Below are 21,271 nucleotides of genomic sequence, written 5' to 3'. Positions count from 1 at the left end.
CTCTTGTATACATGAAATCCTAGAAAATCTACAAAAAACAAAAACAAAAACTACTAGAACTAACAAAAGGTTTGATGAGACTGCAGAATACAACGTCCATCAACAAAAATCAACTGTATTTCTACAACCTAACAATGAACAATCCAAACATGAAATTAGAAAATAATCTGTAATAGCAGTAAAATGAATAAAATGCTTAGCAGTATACTTGAAAAAGAAGGTATACGTATTTTACACTGTAAATGACAAAACACTGTTGGAAGAAATTAAAGAACTAAATAAATGGACTGGAAGACAATATTGTTGTGATGACAATACTCCTCAAAATACCCCACAATTCACTGCAACCTCTATTAGAATGTTGGTGACCTTTTCTGCAAAACATTGACAAGCTGATTCTAAAATTCATAGAGAAATGCAAGGGATCCAGGATGGTCAAAACAATCTTGAAAAAGGAAAAAGTTGGAGAGTTCATACTTTTGGATTTCAAAACTTACTATGTATGTATACTATGAAGAAGCCCATATGACACAGATAACGTCTGTTCTACTGGGCCTAAGCGGGTACTTTTAATACCATTCTTAGTTAAAAGAAAAGTCAAAACTGCAAACTATGAAACACCCACATATTTTGACCTTGGCTATTAGATTTCTAATATTATTTCTTACAGAAATACCTTCCTATATATTAGATGACATTTGTACAGGGTTACCATCAGCAGCATTTTTTGAAGATAGGAGAGGAAACAAATATAACACTGTATGTTAACTATACTGAAATTAAAATTAAAAAGTTAATACAAAAAAAAGAGGAAACAATCTAAATGTCCATTAGAATGTTATAGGTTAAATAAATTATGGTACAGGTCCACATCCCTTACCCTTGAATCCAGATATGATTTAAAATCCAGTTTTCTAATATTGCAAATGTCATATATTAAATGTACTATACATTATGTAACACTTTCAACAGAGTTTAAGGCAGCTCCCACTAAAAAACAATAATAAAGTTTTTACAGCAAAACATACGCATAGTCACACTAAAAGAATAAAGATTTATTTAAAATAGCCTCATGTCATTTCAGGTCAGGGTCTACTGCTAAATTAGTTCATGTTCAGTTCTTAGATTTTAAAGACACAAGAGGCCACATTAAAACTGTGTATAAGCTGATAGAGGATTTTTTTTTTTTTTTTTTTTTGTCAGAGAGAGAGGGAGAGAGAGTGAACACAGGCAGACAGAATGGCAGGCAGAGGCAGAGGGAGAAGCAGGCTCCCTGCTGAGCAAGGAGCCCAATGCGGGACTCGATCCCAGGACGCTGGGATCATGACCTGAGCCGAAGGCAGCTGCTTAACCAACTGAGCCACCCAGGCGTCCCTGATAGAGGATTTTGGTTGCTTAAAGTAAAGGTTTTGCTCTCAAATGAGTTGCCAAAACAGTATCTGGTTCATCGAGCTTTTTGAACTTTTAAATTATAGCTTGGGGATTATGGACCTGAGCCTTTATTATCGTTATTCACTCTTCCTTGTCTTTATAATTAGTTGTTTAAACTTTTGCCTCCAGCCAGCTTAAATACTACTAAAAACAGGTCCAGATTTATTCCCCTCTGAATCCTGGAAACATGCTTCACATAGAGGACATAATATTTTTTCTGCATTGACTAGCATGACTTATATGGAAAATTATTTGTTAAAATTTGGTTCCTTCAAGCAAATCAGTGATGGGGGGTGTGGTTATATGAGCGTTACGCTCGGTGGGCCGTCTATTAGTTACTATCACAGACACAAACTACAGACCTCAGGGAAGGTAACAGTTCTGAAACCTCTAATTTCTATCAATTAGTAAAAGACACCTTGTAAATAGGGATGCCAAGAAAATAAAACATATATAATTTTCATTTGAAGTAATTCTTACAAGCTCATTTCACTCTGCTTTCTTAAAAAAAATTAAAATTAAAGAGCAAATGTTTACAGTTAAAGCCAGGAAATTTGCCTATTATTCAACTCCTGCTCGTATGTAAAAGATAAACCTTTCAATTCTTTCCTGAGAAGGCGAAATCAAAATCTAAAAAAAAAAAAAAAAAACAAAAAAAAACAAGCTAAGTAAATTCATTGATTTCTTGTTTTAGGTTGCTACACTATATAGTTAAACCATACTATAAACATATCCTCGTTAAAAATCATTTCAGCCATGGTGCAGTTAATGTAATTCAGAAAGTGAATCAGAAAGTCTGATCTATCAAAATAAAATCATGAATTCTGTTACAATTTTGTATATACTCAGTAAGCGACCTGTCATGTTTTAATAACTAAAGGATTAAAACTTCAGCGTTTACAATATTTTTGAACTTTATGCAATGTATTTGCTTGGAATGAAAACTCTTGAGTGTTATATTTGGGCAAAACCCTTTGGCATGTAAATTTGAAACAAAATGTTTACGTGGATGTCATTATTCCTACCTTCTAAGCATTTAGAGATTTTCTCCAGTCGGACTGGCATGTGAAAGTAAAAAAAAAAATTAGACATACAAATATTAATGCATGCACTATAGATCAGTTGCTGGATTAAAAACAAGGTAAGACAGTCCAACCTGAGGTTAAATCAGTTCTGCCACTCTTTTTGTCTTCTACAATTTCATAAAATGGGCCTATGACATGTAGCAACTCTTCAACTTTCTCAGTCATTGGCATAGTTTCAAGAATCTGTAATCAAAAGAAATTAAATCTTGTGAAATCATAAACTACTAATCTGATCTACACTAGTACCCCATAATATTTACAAATTACTTAATAATATTTTTGAGATTTGATATTCATTTATAGATTCTCCAAAGTATCTGTATTAATTACAAAAGTGTATATTCTCCTAGAAAAGTATCACATATAGTAAAGATTTAAAAGTGTCGGGCTAAAAAAAAAAAAAAAAGTGTCGGGCGCCTGGGTGGCTCAGTGGGTTAAGCCGCTGCCTTCGGCTCAGGTCATGATCTCAGGGTCCTGGGATCGAGTCCCGGTTCGGGCTCTCTGCTCAGCAGGGAGCCTGCTTCCCTCTCTCTCTCTCTCTGCCTGCCTCTCCGTCTACTTGTGATCTCTCTCTGTCAAATAAATAAATAAAATCTTTTTTTAAGAAAAGTGTCTTAATTTTGAAGTCTCTTTTACATAAGCTCCTTTTGAAATTTTACCCAATAACCTATAAATTGTGCATTAAAAACTGAGGGCACTAATGTTAAATACAATAGAAAATTCTGGGGTTAGAGTAATATTATTCTGTCTATTCTTTAAGGTGGTCATCGCTTTCAGACACCTTCACACCTATGGGCCAATTTAGAATCACCAAATTTAAAGAGCAAGGTAAATTAACTGAAAAGGCATACTAAATAAGTAGCCATCAACTGGTAAGAGACAAAAGGAGATATTTCCATATAGAACATACTCTGCGGATATTTAAGGTTAGCTTTGTGTGTGCCAATAGGGAAAACATCTGAATTTTTTTTTACAGGCAAAAAGGTAGTTAACGAACAGTAACAGTATGATGCCATTACTGGTTTTTTTCTCTTTTTTAAATAAGAAGATATAGATATAAATACATACATGTGTTTCCTCAATCTGCAAAATAGAACTAAAAGTAATTATCACTTAAACAATTAAAATGGAGGGAATAGGGGGGCGCCTGGGTGGCTCAGTGGGTTGGGCCGCTGCCTTCGGCTCAGGTCATGATCTCAGGGTCCTGGGATCGAGTCCCGCATCGGGCTCTCTGCTCAGCAGGGAGCCTGCTTCCCCCCCCCCGCCTCTCTGCCTGCCTTTCTGTCTGCTTGTGATCTCTCTCTGTCAAATTAAAAAAAAAAAAAAAATCTTTAAAAAAAAATAAAATGGAGGGTATAGGAAAGATTCACTTTTCATTTTATACTTTTTTGATGTTTGGATTTTTTTCATTTACATATATTACTTCTATCACTATGGTGAACACATTTATCACTTTAAGCAATCAAATAATAATTTACAATGAGCTCTAAAATTGTAATCACTAACAATTTTAGTGATTTTTCAGCTTCTACACAGTTTAAAGTGGCCGCTTACATCTTTAAAATTAAGAACCTCAGACTCAGTCACTCTCTCTGCTTTATTGTTTGCTTACTGCCTATCTTTTGCAACACTATGTAAGCTCAGTGGAACAAGGCCTTCATCTGTTTTTGACCACTTCTGTTATTTCCAGCGTCTAATACATACAAGGAATTTAATAAACAAGGCGGGGGTGTGTTGAGAGATCATACAGAATGAACTATGCTAAAAATAACTGGTGTTAGTGATTACAATTTTAGAGCTCATTGTAAATTATCTACTTGCTGCTCCTCTCAATGGATAATAGAGCAAAAAATTGCTTTAACCACAAAATGTCTTTTTTAGAAGGAAGTACTTGTTATTGCAAGGCTGGGGTCATTAGGGAGGGCAATTTTAAGATTTTATTTATTTATCTGATAGAGAGAGAGATCACAAATAGGCAGAGCGGCAGGCAGAGAGAGAGGAGGAAGCAGGCTTCCTGCTGAGCAGAGAGCCCGACACTGGGCTTGATCCCAGGATCCTGGGATCATGACCTGAGCGGAAGGCAGTGGCTTAACCCACTGAGCCACCCAGGTGCCCCAGGGAGGGCGTTTTTATAGCTTATTATATAAACATGATCTGTAATACGTATGGATTACAACAATAATTCTAAGAATTAGAGTCAACACAAAAATTGAAACGATTAGGCAATGTTTATTTATTTAGTTAGTTGTTTTTCTATTTATTTATTTATTTATTTTTGGTGATGTTTACTTTGATGTGACCAAAGTCACAGTTACTACATGGCAGAGATACAAGTCAAACACAAGTCAGCACCCTTTACCCTATTCTGTACTGAGATAGTGTACATATGTAAAGACTTAACAGAATCTAGTTAGCCAACCATACATTCCATCTTGACTGACCCCAACTAACACCTCCTTTGATTCCTCTTTCAAACCAGATCTCTTTTAGTTATCTCTCAATGTCAAGGTGGCTCCAAAAAGTCTCCCTGTCAAATTTGTCCTTAAGTAGGGCTATTCAAATCTGCTTCGGTTTCTCATATCGCATAGGTAATGGACTGAATTATGGATTCCAAAGAGCAGAACTAACTAGCTAAATAAATAAATGTAGTGTGTGCCAGTGCTAAGCAAATCTAAGCAGAGTAATTTTTCTTTCGATAAGCTAGAATTTCAGTAGTCAATACAGTTGGGACACGTATGGTCACAGCAAGATACACCCAGAATTTAGGAGATCACTCTCTGAAGAAGAAACTTTAAAAATACAAAACCCAAGAAGAATGATCTGCAAAATTCTTTCCTTCACTCCAATGCTGAAATCAAAGAAATGGTATGCAGGTGGTCGCACGTGCGCGCACACACACACGAGATCATCAGCAGAGACAGAGACACAGAAAGACAAGCAGAGCCAGGTAAATCTCAGTCTAGGTAACTACTCCTTAAATCCAAAGATTTTATTTACAGTGTAAGTGAACTAAATCAAGTCAACTGGACTGTAACCTATCCAAATGAAGACTGGTGAGCTACATGGACTCTCAAAGCAGCATCCAAAGTACAATAATTTTTCTAGGTTTCTCCAGCACATTTCCTTGGTAAGAAATATCAATTCTGTATGATGAAAATATCCTGTCAAAGGTACGGATACACAGTATTATAAAGTAAAGATTAAATTCCTTGGTTTTGTTTTGTTCCGTTTTGTTTTGGTCAGATGAACACATCTTTTTTTTTTTTTTAATTTTATTTATTTATTTGGCAGAGAAAGCTCACAAGTAGACGGAGAGGCAGGCAGAGAGAGAGAGAGAGAGAGAGGGAAGCAGGCTCCCTGCTGAGCAGAGAGCCCGATGTGGGACTCGATCCCAGGACCCTGAGATCATGACCTGAGCTGAAGGCAGTGGCTTAACCCACTGAGCCACCCAGGCGCCTGACACATCTTTTTTTTTTAAGATTTTATTTATTTGTCAGAGAGAGAGGACAGAAGCAGGGGGAGCAGCAGGCAGAGGGAGAAGCAGGCTCCTGGCTGAGCAAGAAGCCCAATGTGGGACTCGATTCCAGGACCCTGAGATCATGACCTGAGCCAAAGGCAGATGCTTAACTGACTAAGCCACCCAGGCATCCCAAACACATCTCTTAGTGTCACCCAAATCTCAGTGTTCTATGCTGTTCTATAGACAATCTTACAGTTTCCCAAGTGCCTCTGACATTTTGAGGGGTGTCCTACATCTCAATCCTGAGCCTGCTGTGCACTAGAAGAGTAGAACACCCACTGTAAGCTAAGGAATTAGCGTTCTGAGGGAAAAAAAATTAGCATTCTGGCTTTTCTCTACATCTCCAGAAGACGGTTATCATCAGTCAAGCCTTAAAAAGAGAAAATCAATGTTCTGGACTTATAGACCTATGGACCAGACCCTCAGCCATGGTAATTTAAAGGTTCCATCTTTTATGAGAGTCTGTTCTAATCCTCCCTCTACTACAGCGATTATCCCATCCTCTTAAAAATCCTGAAATAATTAGTCTCGAGTTATACTGGCTTTTTTTTTTTTTTTTTAAACAAGTTGCCCCTAGTGATTCCAATGTGTAGCCAGAGTTGAGTACACTGATCTCTCTTTAAATCTAACAGACGTAATGCATATTAAGTAAGTTCTAGTTAATTCTCCAGGAATCCTCATTAAGAAAGCCTTTAAAATCTGGGGACGGCTGGCTGGCTCAGTCAGTAGAACATGGGACGCTTAATCTTGGGGTTGTAAGTTCAAGCCCCACATTGGGTGTAGAGATTCCTAAAAATAAAATCTTTAAAACAAAAAAAGAGATAGCCTGTAAAATTTGTACAAAAAATAGAATTTTATATTCCGTTTTGGTTATGAATCAAAATTAACTTTATTTAAAGAACTATGGATTATTTCCCACAAACCACATTAGTTATTCTATTCCCTCAAAGCTAAAATCCTATTAAATTATTCTTGGGGCGCCTAGGTGGCTCAGTGGGTTAAAGCCTCTGCCTTCAGCTCAGGTCATGATCCCAGGGTCCTGGGATCGAGCCCCACATAAGGCTCTCTGCTCAGCGGGGAGCCTGCTTCCCCCTCTCTCTCTGCCTGCTTCTCTGCCTACTTGTGATCTCCATCTGTCAAATAAATAAATAAAATCTTAAAAAAAAATTATTCTAGGGCGCCTGGGTGGCTCAGTGGGTTAAAGCCTCTTCCTTCGGCTCAGGTCATGATACCAGGGTCCTGGGATCGAGCCCCGCATCAGGCTCTCTGCTCTGCAGGGAGCCTGGTTCCTCCTCTCTCTCTCTCTGCCTGCCTCTCTGCCTACTTGTGATCTCTCTCTGTCAAATAAATAAATAAAATCTTAAAAAAAAATTATTCTAAAAGAATTTTTGATTCCAGCAACTTTTTCAGTGATATTTTACTGGATAGTTTATAAATTACAAAAAGCAATTTTCCAGAGAATATTATCTATTGTAAGATATAAATTGAAAATTCCTTAAACATTTGAATGCAAAAGCACAGAATGAGATTTATACTAAAAGAGTCATTCTAAAGGGCAATAGCACAGTGAACTATATTTACAAATATAATTTAACAAATGGTTCAGTTAGTGAACTACTGTAATTAGAAAAAGTCCCAGGGAGCCTGGGTGGCTCAACCGGTTAAGTATCTGCCTGCCTTCAGCGCAGGTCATGATGCCAGGATCCCAGGATGTAGCCCAGCATCAGGCACAGCGAGGAGCCTGCTTCTCCCTCTCCCTCTGCCTCTCTCTCTCTCAAATAAGTAAATAAAATCTTTTTTAAAAATCTCCCAAATTCAGTAATCAAATCTTTGGGACAATATACTACCAAACACCATTATTTAATATATAGATATATTTTTAAGTAATATCCAACTTGGGGCTCAAACTCACAACCGTGAGATCAAGAGTTGTACACTCTACCAACCAAGCCAGTCTGGTACCTCCCACCTGCTGCCACATCATTACTTAAAAGCATATAATTTTATCTGCTGATATCCAGAAGGCAAATCTCTAAAAATATTTTCAAAAACTAATCAAATTCTCAATCCTAACAGTCTTAGATTTATCTCTAAAAGGTTCCTATAAATTTTATTATATTCACGAGATGAAAAATGAAATTTTAAAAGGCTGAATGGAAATAGTTTAGTCTTTCAGAGAGGTAGTTATAGAATCTACAGGTACAGTGGAAGTATCTTTTTTTTTTTTAAAGGATTTTATTTATTTATTTGACAGACAGAGATCACAAGTAGGCAGAGAGGCAGGCAGAGAGAGAGAGGAGGAAGCAGGCTCCCTGGTGAGCAGAGAGCCCGATGTGGGGCTTGATCCCAGGACCCTGGGATCATGACCTGAGCCGAAGGCAGAGGCTTTAACCCGCTGAGCCACCCAGGCACCCCCAGTAGAAGTATCTTAAGACAGCTAAAAGGCAGCAGGTTAGTTTAAATCCATCTCCCTCCCACTTTAAACTGTGGCTACATCATTAATTAATCAATAGGGACAATGGGTAAATTTCACCTAATGGGTCAATTCAACTTTACATGATAGAAGTGTGTCCTAAAAATTAGAATGATATTTAAAAGAAAGAAAAGGAATAGTTACCAAAAAAAAGGCTTTAGATTTTCTCTGCTTTTGAAAGGCTCCTTTGTTGTTGTGCTACTGATATAGTTAAAAGCCAAAAGGACTAAATTCTGCCTTATGTCATAGATAAACCAGGCCCACTAAATAAAAACTGCGAAAATTTAACAAAGGGCACAACTTTGAACAGTATAGGAGATACCAAAATAAAACAAAATAAATGAATCTCAACTGACCAAACAGAAATTACTTCTAGAAATGAACACTGTGAAACAATAGGGCAAAAGAACTATTCCTTTTTACAGATTTTCTTTACGTTCACAGATCATTTATATAAGATTACCAAATGGACCTAAATCTCACAATTTCTGATCCAGTTCCAAAAGAGAAATGGTGCTTTATAAAAAGATACTAAGAGTTCTTTAAAATCCAAGATTTTTTCAGAAATTTGCTCCTCAAAACAATCCCTTGAACGGACTTAAAAGAGCTAGTGAAAGGAATGCCCTCCTTACTAACTACCAGAGAAATTAAAAGCATCCTTATCTTATTCTGCTTCTGAGATCTCTGCATTCACAGAAAAATGCTTGTTACTAAAAAGTCCCGTGATAGGAATATCTCAATTTGTGGGTCAAACTTGATGAGAACACTGATGGCCAGGGTTGTTAACTATTTCTCCTAAATAAAAAGTTCCAAAGCAGAAATGTTCTCAAGACAGCCAAGGTACTTCCCAGATTACTGAGAAAAGGACTTTAATATTTCAAGAAATTCCTATTTCTACAACTTTCTGAAGAAGTTGACTATGGAGAAAGACAGGGAAAATGAAAAAAAAAAAAAAATCACATCATTACAATGTGATCGCAAGGAAAAAACAGTTACCTTAAGATGAACATTTAGGAGACAGATAAAATCCTAATAAATTCAATAACATAGATTTTATAATCTAACATATTATAATCTTTTTGTTCTTTAAAACAAAGCAGCTAATTTGCTTGATAACAAATTAAATTAGAGCTGCTCTGAATATTTTCATTTTCTTTCTTTTTTTAATCTCATAACCCTGAGATCAAGATCTGAGCTGAGATCAAGAATCAGACACTTAACTGACTAAGCCACCCAGGTGTCCCATGAAATATTTTCATTTTCTGCTGTGAATTATTTCCTTACCTTTTTCATTTCTTCAACATATGCAATCATGGCTTCCTCTTTGGTCATATCACCCAATGAATTCCAAGCATCCCTAGAAATGAGAATTTCCAAGTAACAAAAAGACACATTTTCCAATTGCCCAGAATACAACATTATGTCAAAATGCTATAGGGTCATTAATTTAAAACAGTCTCTCTTCTTAAAGCCTACACAAAGATATTATGCTCTCAAAGGATCACTTTAAATATATCATCTTAAAAGTATTAGAGTAAATAAGCTCTCAAATTAAACAGTATTTAAAACTAGTAATTATATAGCCCACTATAAAATTTAGACTAGATTACAGAGACTATATTATACACACTGTAGAGCAAACACTGTAGACTGTTAAAAAAATATTTGCTAAGAACTCTTCAAAAACTTTATAAAAATATAAAGAACAGTAACAGAAATGAACATTTTAGAACTCTGCATGAAATGAACTATCACAGCCATGTTTTAAATGAACAGAAGTTTTGGTTAAAAGTTTCCATTAATTTTGGGGCACCTGGGTGGCTCAGTGGGTTAAAGCCTCTGCCTTCAGCTCAGGTCATGATCCCCAGGGTCCTGGGATTGAGCCCCGCATCGGGATATCTGTTCAGCAAGGAGCCAGCTTCCCCTTTCTTTCTCTGCCTGCCTCTCTGCCTACTTGTGATCTCTCTCTCTCTCTATCAAATAAATAAAATCTTTAAAAAAAAAAAAAAGTTTCCAGGGACGCCTGGGTGGCTCAGTTGGTTAAGCAGCTGCCTTTGGCTCAGGTCATGATCCCAGCGTCCTGGGATCGAGTCCCACATCGGGCTCCTTGCTCAGCAGGGAGCCTGCTTCTCCCTCTGCCTCTGCCTGCCATTCTGTCTGCCTGTGCTCGATCTCTCTCCCTCTCTCTCTCTGACAAATAAATAAATAAAATCTTTAAAAAAAAAAGTTTCCATTAATTTAAATAAGAGTCTAGCTGACACACTGAAAAAATAAAAGTGGTTTCCTACTCTAAAAAAACAAAAATGTGAGGCATAGGACATTTTTAACCTCATGGATAATGAGAATAGTCCTTTGAAATTTTTGCCTAAAATGAAAACCTTTCTTTTTACATATTTTTTCCAGAAGCAGTTTAAATCCACCAATGGTCATTTCTGAGGAAAAATCATAAAGTAAATCAATTTTCTTACAACAGATTAAATAACATACTGCTATTACATTTAACCTATTATCTATGACTATTCATAAAGAACTTAGAGGAAAGTATAGTATTAAGAAATCCTCGAAGGAGTTTAAGGACTTCCAATTCAGTGTAAAGAAATTTAGCCTCTGGGGACGCCTGGGTGGCTCAGTTGGTTGGGCAACTGCCTTCGGCTCAGGTCATGATCCCGGCGCCCTGGGATCGAGTCCCACATCCCACTCCTTGCTCGGCGGGGAGCCTGCTTCTCCCTCAGGCTCTGCCTGCCATTCTGTCTGCCTGTGCTCATTCTCTCTCTCTCTGACAAATAAATAAAATCTTTAAAAAAAAACAAAAAACAGAAATTTAGCCTCTGGGTGCCTGTGTGGCTCAATTGGTTGGGCATCTGCCTTCACCTCAGGTCATGATCATAGAGATCTGGGATTGAGTTCCACATCAGACTCCCTCTGCCCCTCACCCTGCTCGTGCTCTCTCTCTCTCAAATAAATAAATGGAATTAAAAAAAAACAACAACACAAAAAAACAGAGAAATTGAGCCATCAAAATGTGTGGCTAGGGGCGCCTGGGTGGCTCAGTGGGTTAAGCCGCTGCCTTTGGCTCAGGTCATGATCCCAGGTCCTGGGTTCAAGCCCCGCATCGGGCTTTCTGCTCAGCAGGGAGCCTGCTTCCTCCTCTCTCTCTGCCTGCCTCTCTGCTTACTTGTGATTTCTCTCTGTCAAATAAATAAATAAAATCTTTAAAAAAAAAAAAAAAAAAAAAAAAAAATGTGTGGCTTTTCAGATATGCTTAACCAATTAGCATACTCTGTTCATAACGTACCGTCTATGTTACAGAGGTATCTCTGGCTATCTTATGATTTTAAGTATATTAAAAATCAAATTTCTGGGGCACCTGGGTGCCCGACCTTCAGCTCGGGTCATGATCCCAGGGTCCTAGGATTGAGTCCCCACATCAGGCTCTCTACTCAGCGGGGAACCCGCTTCCTCCTCTCTGCCTGCCTCTCTGCCTACTTGTGATCGCTGTCTGTCAAATAAATAAATAAAATCTTTTAAAAAAAAATTTCTATTCAAGTACAGTGTGACAGGAAGGACAGCCTAGATAAAAAGTTAGCCTAGCAGTCCCTTAGTCATGTGCCTAGTTACTTATCATCTAAATGCTCAAAGCAAACAGTGTCACTTGGCAAGTAAAGTCACTATTTTTCTTAGTAGGTATGAGAGGCAAGAGAATTTGTTTAATTGACTTTGGGAGTTTCTCTTCTTACAATAAATGAAAAAAAAACTCTATCAGGAAAGGCTAACTGAAAATGATTTTTTTTATCTTTGATATACTTTTTGGTTTTATTGTTTTCCTCTCTTCCCCAAGACTTTTCTATTTGCATGAAATTGTATTAAAAGCACATGGAGGATAAAAACTGGATCTCGGGGCGCCTGGGCGGCTCAGTGGGTTAAGCCTCTGCCTTCGGCTCAGGTCATGGTCTCAGGGTCCTGGGATCGAGCCCCCACATCGCATGGGGCTCTCTGCTCAGCAGGGTGCCTGCTTCCCTTCCTCTCTCTCTCTCTGCCTGCCTCTCTGCCTATTTGTGATCTCTGTCTGTCGAATAAATAAATAAAATCTTAAAAAAAAAACTGAATCTAGCATGTTAGAACACTTCTGCTCAGAATAATACATAACCACATAATTAAGTCATCTGATAATTAAGTCACTAAAGTAAAATTCCTTTCATAGTTCTCTATATGAAATTACCATTTGTATCTTCCAATAGGATCCCAGAATCCAGGCCTTGAAAGTTTACAGGGTCCTTCGGTTGCCTGCTTATAGAAGCTATAGAATTTGAGCATCATTTCATTTGTTGGCTGAAATGAACCTATTGGAAACATATTAAATACATCACCTGGAGAATACAATCAATAATATAAGGTTACAAATCAGCTTAGCTATACTAATAGTGATTTTTAAATATTTCATTAATAGTTCAGATAATCATTTATTTCTGTCACATAGAAACAAACATTATGGCTCTGTTAGTTGCTATACTCCTTTGATTGATTGATTGATTGATTTTTTTTTTAAAGATTTTATTTATTTATTTTACAGAGACACAGTGAGAAAGGGAACATAAGCAGAGGAAGTGGGAGAGGGAGAAGCAGGCTCCCCACTGAGCAGGGAGCCCAATGCAGGGCTCAATCCTAGGACCCTGGGACCACGACCTGAGCCGAAAGGCAGATGCCCAACGACTGAGCCACCCAGGTGCCCCAACTGTACTCCTTTGATTAAAAAAAAAACAACTCTGAGGGGCACCTGGATGGCTCAGTTGGTTGGGTGACTGCCTTCAGCCCAGGTCATGATTCCGGAGTCCTGGGATGGAGTCCCATATTGGGCTCCCTGCTCAGTGGGAAGTCTGCTTCTCCCTCTGACCCTCTCCCCTCTCATGCTCTCTCTCATTCACTCTCTCTCTGAAATAAACAAATAAAATCTTAAAAACAAAAAAACTCTGAGGTTTTTACACTTTAATAACAATGCCCAACATAGCTCAATAAATAAAAGAATAAATGAATAAATATGCTGTAGGTATAACTAAAATAACTGGCAAATGTCATTTAAAAAAGCAATATATGACAATACAGAATAATTGCATTATGCAACTATAATAAGGTATTTTTTAATGCGGTATTTTTATTCAAATAATAAGGTATTTTTTAATGAGGTATTTTTATTCAAAGACTGTGACAAACCAAACTGAATGAAACAAATGAAAAAGTTAAATGTACACTCTGTTTTATGAAAACTTCAATCTTAAGAAATTCAACTCTTGGGGCGCCTGGGTGGCTCAGTGGGTTAAAGCCTCTGCCTTCGGCTCAGGTCATGATCCCAGGGTCCTGGGATGGAGCCCCGCATCGGGCTTTCTGCTTGGCCGGGAGCCTGCTTCCCTTCCTCTCTCTCTGCCTGTCTCTCTGCCTACCTGTGATCTCTGTCTGACAAATAAATAAATAAAATTTAAAAAAAAAAAAAAGAAAGAAAGAAATTCAACTCTTCGGAGCACCTGGGTAGCTCAGTCAGTTGAGCCTTTGGCTCGGACTGTGATCCCAGTGTTCTGGGATGGAGCCCTGGGTCAGGCTCCCTGCTCAGCGGGGATTCTGCTTCTCCCCCTTCTGCCCACTTGTTCTCCCTCTCACTGTCTCTGTCTCTTTCAAATAAATAAATAAAATATTAAAAAAGAAATTCAACTCCTCTTGGCCAAATTTCAATTTCTTTTTTTTTTTTTAAAGATTTTATTTATTTATTTGCCAGAGAGAGAGGGAGAGAGAGCAAGCACAGGCAGACAGAATGGCAGGCAGAGGCAGAGGGAGAAGCAGGCTCCCCGATGAGCAAGGAGCCCGATGTGGGACTCGATCCCAGGACGCTGGGATCATGACCTGAGCTGAAGGCAGCTGCTTAACCAACTGAGCCACCCAGGCGTCCCCAAATTTCAATTTCTTGATGAATAAAGAAGTTTTGCTAAAGTCAACCAGTGTGTGCTGTGGTAGAAAAAGAATCCAAGAATAAGAGATTTCTCAGGACTCCTGGGTGGCTCAGTCAGTTGAGCACTTGGCTTTGGCTCTGGTCATGATCGCAAGGTCCTGAGATCCAGTCCCACATCAGACTACCTGTTCAGTGGGGAGTCTGCTTCTCCCTCTCTGTCTGCCCCTTCCCCCTGCACATCCTCTCTCTCTCTCTCTCTCTCTCAAATAAATAAATAAATAAATAAAATCTTTAAAAAATTTTTTTCAAATTGTATGCATGAGTACTATAAGTTGCAATACTTAAGAACAGGGAAAACTGGAATGCAAATGTTTTATAATAAATAATTATCTAAATAATTATGATACATATATACAACAGGATAGTTTATAACTACAGCCCTTAAAAATTATATGGTATGAAAATATAAACAATAGCCTGAGAAAAGTTTCACAACTTACTATAAAATGAGAAAAAAAACAGTACTTTAAAAATAGCATATCCAGTATAATCCATTTTTGCAAAATAAGTATGTACCTAAAAAGCAAATAGAAGGAAATGCATCAAAATGTTGAAGAAGATATCTCTGGAGATAGTAAGCACAGAGATTATTTTTATCTTCTTTTTTGCTTACTTGTGTTTTAAAATGTTTTATATTCGGTGTATTTGTATATTACTTTTATACCATAATTAGTATAAAAATAAAACTGTAAAAAGATATTTTAAAAACTTCACAGATTGCATAATAAACAGATAATGTGTAGGAATCAAAAATGAATAGTTTATAAACGTTGTGAAAATTACAACATAGAGAAGCTGAAAGCTGGTGTTTCAGGTTTGGCCAAGAATAAATAATTAAGTCCAAAATCACAGGAACAAAGATCTATATATAATATATGCTCCTTTTGGAATATCTATTAGATATATTATTTCAATAATATGGTCCTCCTTTATGTAAGAGGTAAAAAAATGGGGAAATTACAGTTAAAATGATTACATATTTTTTAAGGTCTGAAATAAAGTTTTGAGAAAATATTTTTAAGATGGTTACCTATTTAAATAAAACAAACTAAATTTAAAATACCAAGAGCCTCATCTCATTGTATCTTCAGTAAATCAAAATAGGATTTAAAAGTTTATTTGTTAAGGTGAGTGACATATACATTAGAATAGATTACAGCAAAAACTGCTAATATATTGTATATATTCTGTGAGTAAGACACCAGATAAAGTACAGTCTGTCCTCAAGGTGCTCTCACATAATATATGAGAACCCCCTCCTGGGGCTGGATCCCAGGATGCAGGGATCATGACCCAAGCCAAAGGCATAGGCTTAACCAACTAAGGCACTCAGGCGCCCCTGTTCATTCACTCTTAATAACAACCCCTTCATATGTCCTCCCCTTGTTCCACGTTTGAGTTAGGAAAGGAATACTATTTTGTGTATATGTCTTCAAAACCTTTTGAATCTGCAATTAATGAATTTTTATTAAAGTGATGAATAATCATTACCAAGTCAATTCATGATTAATTAAAATAGAGGACATATTAAATACTGCAATAACGGTGTATTCCGTGAGCATTCAGTGAGTTTTATGCTCTGGCACAGTAATAGTGCTTAAAAGCATCATTTAAAAAAACACAAGTTTACTGTGGAAAATAATTCATATTATGAAGAAGGATAAGAAGTAAAAGATCAAAGTTTCCCCTGCCAAGCCTCTCCACAGGGGGGAAAAAAAATTTGAATAACGGCTTTAAACTTCCCTACTTTGGTCAAACACATAAAATTACAAGAAGCTCTGTAAACGCTAAACAGGATGAATTTGAAGAAAACCACACACCTGGACACATCACGGTCATATTGCTAAAAGCCAATGATAAAAAGGTTGAGGGTAGCCAGAGAAATGACACATTAAATACAAAGGAACAACTGGAATGACTTTTCCCTTAAGCTGCAAGGAAGGCCCAATGGCCCAATGGCCTTCCTTGCAGAATAAGAAATAAGGATTTCTTATTCTTGCAGAATAAGAAATAAGGATTTCTTATTCTTGCAGAATAATAAGAATAAGAAAGAGAGCACTAGAATAAGAGAATAGCACACACACAAAAAGTCACAAATAGATGTATATATTAAAAAATAATTTTACAGGGGCGCCTGGGTGGCTCAGTGGGTTAAAAGCCTCTGCCTTCGGCTCAGGTCATGATCCCAGGGTCCTGGGATCGAGCCCCACATCGGGCTCTCTGCTCAGCGGTGAGCCTGCTTCCCCCTCTCTCTGCCTGCCTCTCTGCCTACTTGTGATCTCTCTCTCTCTCTCTGTCAAATAAATAAAAAAATCTTAAAAAAAATAATTTTACAAATGAATATAGCACATCGAAAGTTTCTGAAAGGCTTAAATAGTACACTTTATGCGGCACCAAGCATCCCCAACCCAGTTTTGTTTTGCTTTTTAACCTATCCAAATCCGCAGTCATTAAGTAACAGACTTTTGTTTTCGGCAATAAACACTGCTCAAAATCTGGGTAATATATTTGTCTCGTGCTTGAAAGATCAGCAGGTAATTAACACCCTTTACCTTTCCTCCAATTACATTCCTTTTAAACGCAGCAACCGAGGAGGTTGTATTTAGCAAGACTACAAGCTGAAGATTAAAGGAGGCGAGGTTCGGAAACTGGGGCCTCGGGCCTCTGCAGGAGGCTTCCCCAGTGGGGGACCGGCGCACTTACCATTTTTCGGCAAACTCTGGATCACCTTCACCGCCGCCTGAAACCTGGTTTCGTGCACGGATCTCGTGTCCGCCATCTCCAGCCGCCGACGCCGGCCCCACTCCCGGTCCCAAGGTCTGTCGGCTGGAATCAGGCAGCAGCAGCACCAGCTTTCCCAGGAGCCTGCATGAAACTGGAACATGGAGCGCAGCCGCGGATCAACTTGCCCAAAGGGAGGAGGCCCACGCAGCTGGTCATTGCCCCGTCGCCCTGCCCTATCCAGGCCACACAGAACGAGGTGGCCCCACTCGTTCCTCCTCCCCGGGGCGTGACCTAGGCCTAGAAGTCGGCCCACCGACACAGAAAAACAACTCACCGAGAGGAAGAGCATCTCTAGCACAACACGGAGGGGCTCTGGCCACCCGTGGTCGCGGAGCCGCTCTTGCACCCGCAGGACCCTAGCGGAGCAGCCACACTCCCCATCCCGGCGGGGTCCGTGGGTCAGTAGGCGCGCTCCCCACGGCCCCGCCCCAGAGCCACTAAAGGACCCACTAGCTGCCGCCGCCACTGCGGCCGCTCAGCGGACTCCACCCACCCGCCCGCGTCCGAGGCGACGACGCGCGCTGCTGTCGGTTGCCTGGGTAGGGCCAGAGAAGAAGGCGAGGCAGGGAAGCGGATGGATCGGGATCTCGCTTTTTGAACAGGCCGGACCGCTGCGTCGGTGCAGCCGGACGGGGGACAGGGGACGCGGGGTTGGGTCCTGCGACAGGGCCCTGAGGTCCACAGCGCCTGCCCTCTTAGGTTAAGGTTTGAGAAATGTGATGGGACATAAGAAAGGGCTTTAGATCAGGAGAGGCTCGGTGCGAACCTTATGTTCTGCCATTCGAGTTCTGGCAATCTTTACAGTATCCTAAAGAGTAGATGGAAGAATTTGAGGTGCTGGATCAAAGTGTTCAGCAGTGCTCGGGCCGCGATTGTTTGGCAGCTTTAGACGCCTCGAGCCAAGAACCTCTGAGAGTAACCAAAGGTGTGTGGGAAGGTTGCCCGCCCCTGGACGGGGCCGCGGGGAGCGAGGGCACCTTCCCCCGCACCACCACTAACATCTTGCCCCGAGGAGCCGGGTACAGCCCAGCTTCAGCCCGATTTAATAGGCCGCAGGGCTCGGGGGAGAGAGCGCTGATGACCCACTACGGATTGTCAACCCTAGAAAGGGATACCCTGGGCCTTCACCTGTCTAGTATAACGCCCCGCGACCTCAGGCACCTCGAAGAGCCCCTAGCCCCACCGCCGGGGGACAGGCAGGGATTTCAGGGATGGAGTCCTGCGGCCTGGAAATCCCCGAATTGCCAGGGCCTCTTTGTCACTTCGGGGTGGGTTAGGAGCGTTACTAGCGGAAATTCAAGCGCAGACTGTAAGTTACTCTTCCCTCGGAGCCGCACTGCCGGCATTTACCTTGGCATTGCCGGGCAAGGCCCGTCCGGTATTGTCCCCGACGCCCGCCCCTCGCCCTGCCCCGAGGACTTGTGGGAAATGTAGTCCCCCCGCCCCCTCCGCGGCGCTTCCGGATACCTCCCTGGGCAGCTGGCGTTCTTCCCACCTGTTCCGGTTCGGTTTCTCCGTACCGCAGCCGCTCCAGCCGTTGCGGCGGAAATCCCTCCTTCCCGCTGCGTCGCGCTGTGGGGCGAATTCACAATGCCGCAACCGCTTCCAGCGAAAGAGACCCTCGGGGTGCCTTCAGTGGTACCCCGATGTGACCTGGTGTGAATCGGAGAACTGGGGTCTAATTTTTGCTGCTGCTTGCTTAGTAGCTTTGGGGGCAGGTGTACGAAGGCAGACGCCCTGTAGGTAATAAAGACTACCGCTTTCCTAAGTGCCAGGTATTTGCCAGGAGAATAACACACGTTCAAAAACCGCTGTAGGGTATGTACGAATGAAGAAATGGAGGCTCACGGTAACTGATTGGCCCAAGGTCCCAGTTTAGTAAGTAGCAGAGCCAGGAGTCAGTCCAAAAAACTCTTGCTTTACATCTTAGACTGACGCCCAAGTGTAAGAAACTAACAGTTTTTGTAATTTACTCAAACTAGGAAGAATTGTTTTAATATCTGCTGCTTCTCCTCTATGTTTTTTATTATTATTATATTCATTTCAGTTCCAATCTGTTCAGTCATGCCTACTTACAAAAGGGCTTGGGTGTTTATTTCTAAGTGTTCATTTTGACAAGTTTTCATTAAGTATTAAGCAAATGTATAGCATGTTGGTCGTTAGGTACGGATGAATAGGAATTTCCTGTCAGTGATTTTTGTGGAATTTCCATTTGCAGGTAGTACTGATTTCCAAAAAAGGAGAATAGCGTAAGGAGAAAGGAAATTAAGAAATCTTTTTTTTTTTTAATTTTTAAGATATAATGTATTATCAGGGTACAGGTCTGTGATTCATCAGTCTTTTTTTTTTTAAGATTTTATTTATTTATTTGACAGAGAGAAATCACAAGTAGGCAGAGAGGCAGGCAGAGAGAGAGGAGGAAGCAGGCTCCCTGCTGAGCAGAAAGCCCGATGTGGGGCTTGAACCCAGGACCTGGGATCATGACCTGAGCCGAAGGCAGCAACTTAACCCACTGAGCCACCCAGGCACCCCTGATTCATCAGTCTTACACAGTGCACAGCACTCACCACAACACATACCCTCCCCAGTCCATCCCCCAGCCACCCTATCCCCTCTCCACCCCTTCCCCCCACCCCCACCCCAGCAACCCTCAGTTTGTTTCCTGAGATAAAGAGTCTCTTATGGTTTGTCTGCCTCTCTGGTTTCTTCTTTTTTCATTTTTTTCTTCTCTTCTCCTGTGATCCTCTGCTTTGTTTCTCAAATTCCATATATTAATGAGATCATATGATAATTGTCTTTCTCTGATTGGCTTATTTCGCTTAGCATAATACTCTCTAGTTAGATCCACTTTGTTGCAAATGGTAAGATTTCATTTTTTGATGGCTGCATAATATTCCGTTGTATATATACTGCTCTTAACCTTCATAATCTATCACATTTAAGAAATCTAAATATTTAAAAATAGGGGCACCTGGGTGGCTCAGTCATTACATGTCTGCCTTCTGCTGGGGTCATGATCCCAGGGTCCTGGAATCGAGACCCACGTCGGGCTCCCTGTTCAGTGGGAAGCCTACTTCTTCCTCTTCCACTCTCCCTGCTTGTGTTCCCTCTCTCGCTGTGTCTCTGTCAAATAAATAAATAAAATCTTAAAAAAAAAAAGTAAATAAGAAATAAAATCTTTAAGGGGTGCCTGGCTGGCTCAGTCAGAAGATCATGTGACTCTTAATCTCAGGGTCATAAGTTTGAGCCCCATGTTGGGCATGGAACCTATTAAAAATAAGTAAATAAACTTAAAAAAATCTTTTTAAAAAATTGTATATGCCATGGGAACAAGATAGAGTAATTAAATCTATGTGACAGAGATGAGGAAGATCATAGAGAAGGCAACATTTGAACTGGCTCTTCTGGAATGAGATGGTATTTACAAGCAGAGAAGGTGAGAGAGAACCATTATAGGAAAAAATAAAAAAGCTAAAACACACCATATGTGATAAGCAGCGTTTGTTCATATGAGGGAAGGTGGGACAAGATACTGGATGAAAAGTTGGCTGAGGCCCACTCAAAGGTCATATACATGCCATGCTATTTATAAATCCGTAAAGACACTATACTTTTTTTTTTTTAAAGATTTTATTTATTTATTTGACAGAGAGAGATCACAAGTAGACGGAGAGGAAGGCAGAGAGAGAGAGAGGGAAGCAGGCTTCTCGCTGAGCAGAGAGCCCGATGCGGGACTCGATCCCAGGACCCCGAGATCATGACCCGAGCCGAAGGCAGCGGCTTAACCCACTGAGCCACCCAGGCGCCCAAGACACTATACTTTTGCATGAACACAAAGCACATCCATTATGATTGATGTGGTATCAGACATCAATTACTATATAATTGTGGGAGCTACTGAAGAGTCTTTGGAAAGCTATTGCCTCTGTGTCTGGAGGGGAGCTTAAAATTGCTATAGGTCAGTGTGTCTTATAGTCAAGAAC

The 21,271-nt window shown here is 40.0% G+C and overlaps 1 protein-coding gene across 6 annotated transcripts in view; it reads right to left on the bottom strand.

Moving 5' to 3' along the window:
* The window catches only part of ACBD5 (acyl-CoA binding domain containing 5), a 45,715-nt gene extending 27,026 nt beyond the window's left edge, over positions 1-18,689 (bottom strand). For 2 of the 6 annotated variants that reach the window (XM_047741631.1, XM_047741632.1), the window contains exons 1-6: positions 17,563-17,718; positions 17,208-17,379; positions 12,729-12,849; positions 9,794-9,866; positions 2,588-2,699; positions 2,457-2,489 (exon numbers count right to left, since the gene is read on the bottom strand). In XM_047741631.1, the coding sequence (XP_047597587.1) occupies positions 2,457-2,489; positions 2,588-2,699; positions 9,794-9,866; positions 12,729-12,849; positions 17,208-17,379; positions 17,563-17,577 (526 nt within the window). In that variant the 5' untranslated portion in view covers positions 17,578-17,718. Of the gene's footprint in view, positions 1-2,456; positions 2,490-2,587; positions 2,700-9,793; positions 9,867-12,728; positions 12,850-17,207; positions 17,380-17,562; positions 17,719-18,638 lie in introns of those variants that run through there. The other 4 variants (XM_047741633.1, XM_047741634.1, XM_047741635.1 and 1 more) reach the window with 3 other exon arrangements.
* Between the last annotated feature and the right edge of the window lie 2,582 nt (positions 18,690-21,271).

This window comes from Lutra lutra, chromosome 8, assembly GCF_902655055.1.
Source record: "Lutra lutra chromosome 8, mLutLut1.2, whole genome shotgun sequence".
NCBI lineage: Eukaryota > Metazoa > Chordata > Mammalia > Carnivora > Mustelidae > Lutra > Lutra lutra.
The sequence above is the reverse complement of the archived record's forward strand: the minus strand, read 5'-3'. Positions and strand labels throughout refer to the sequence as shown.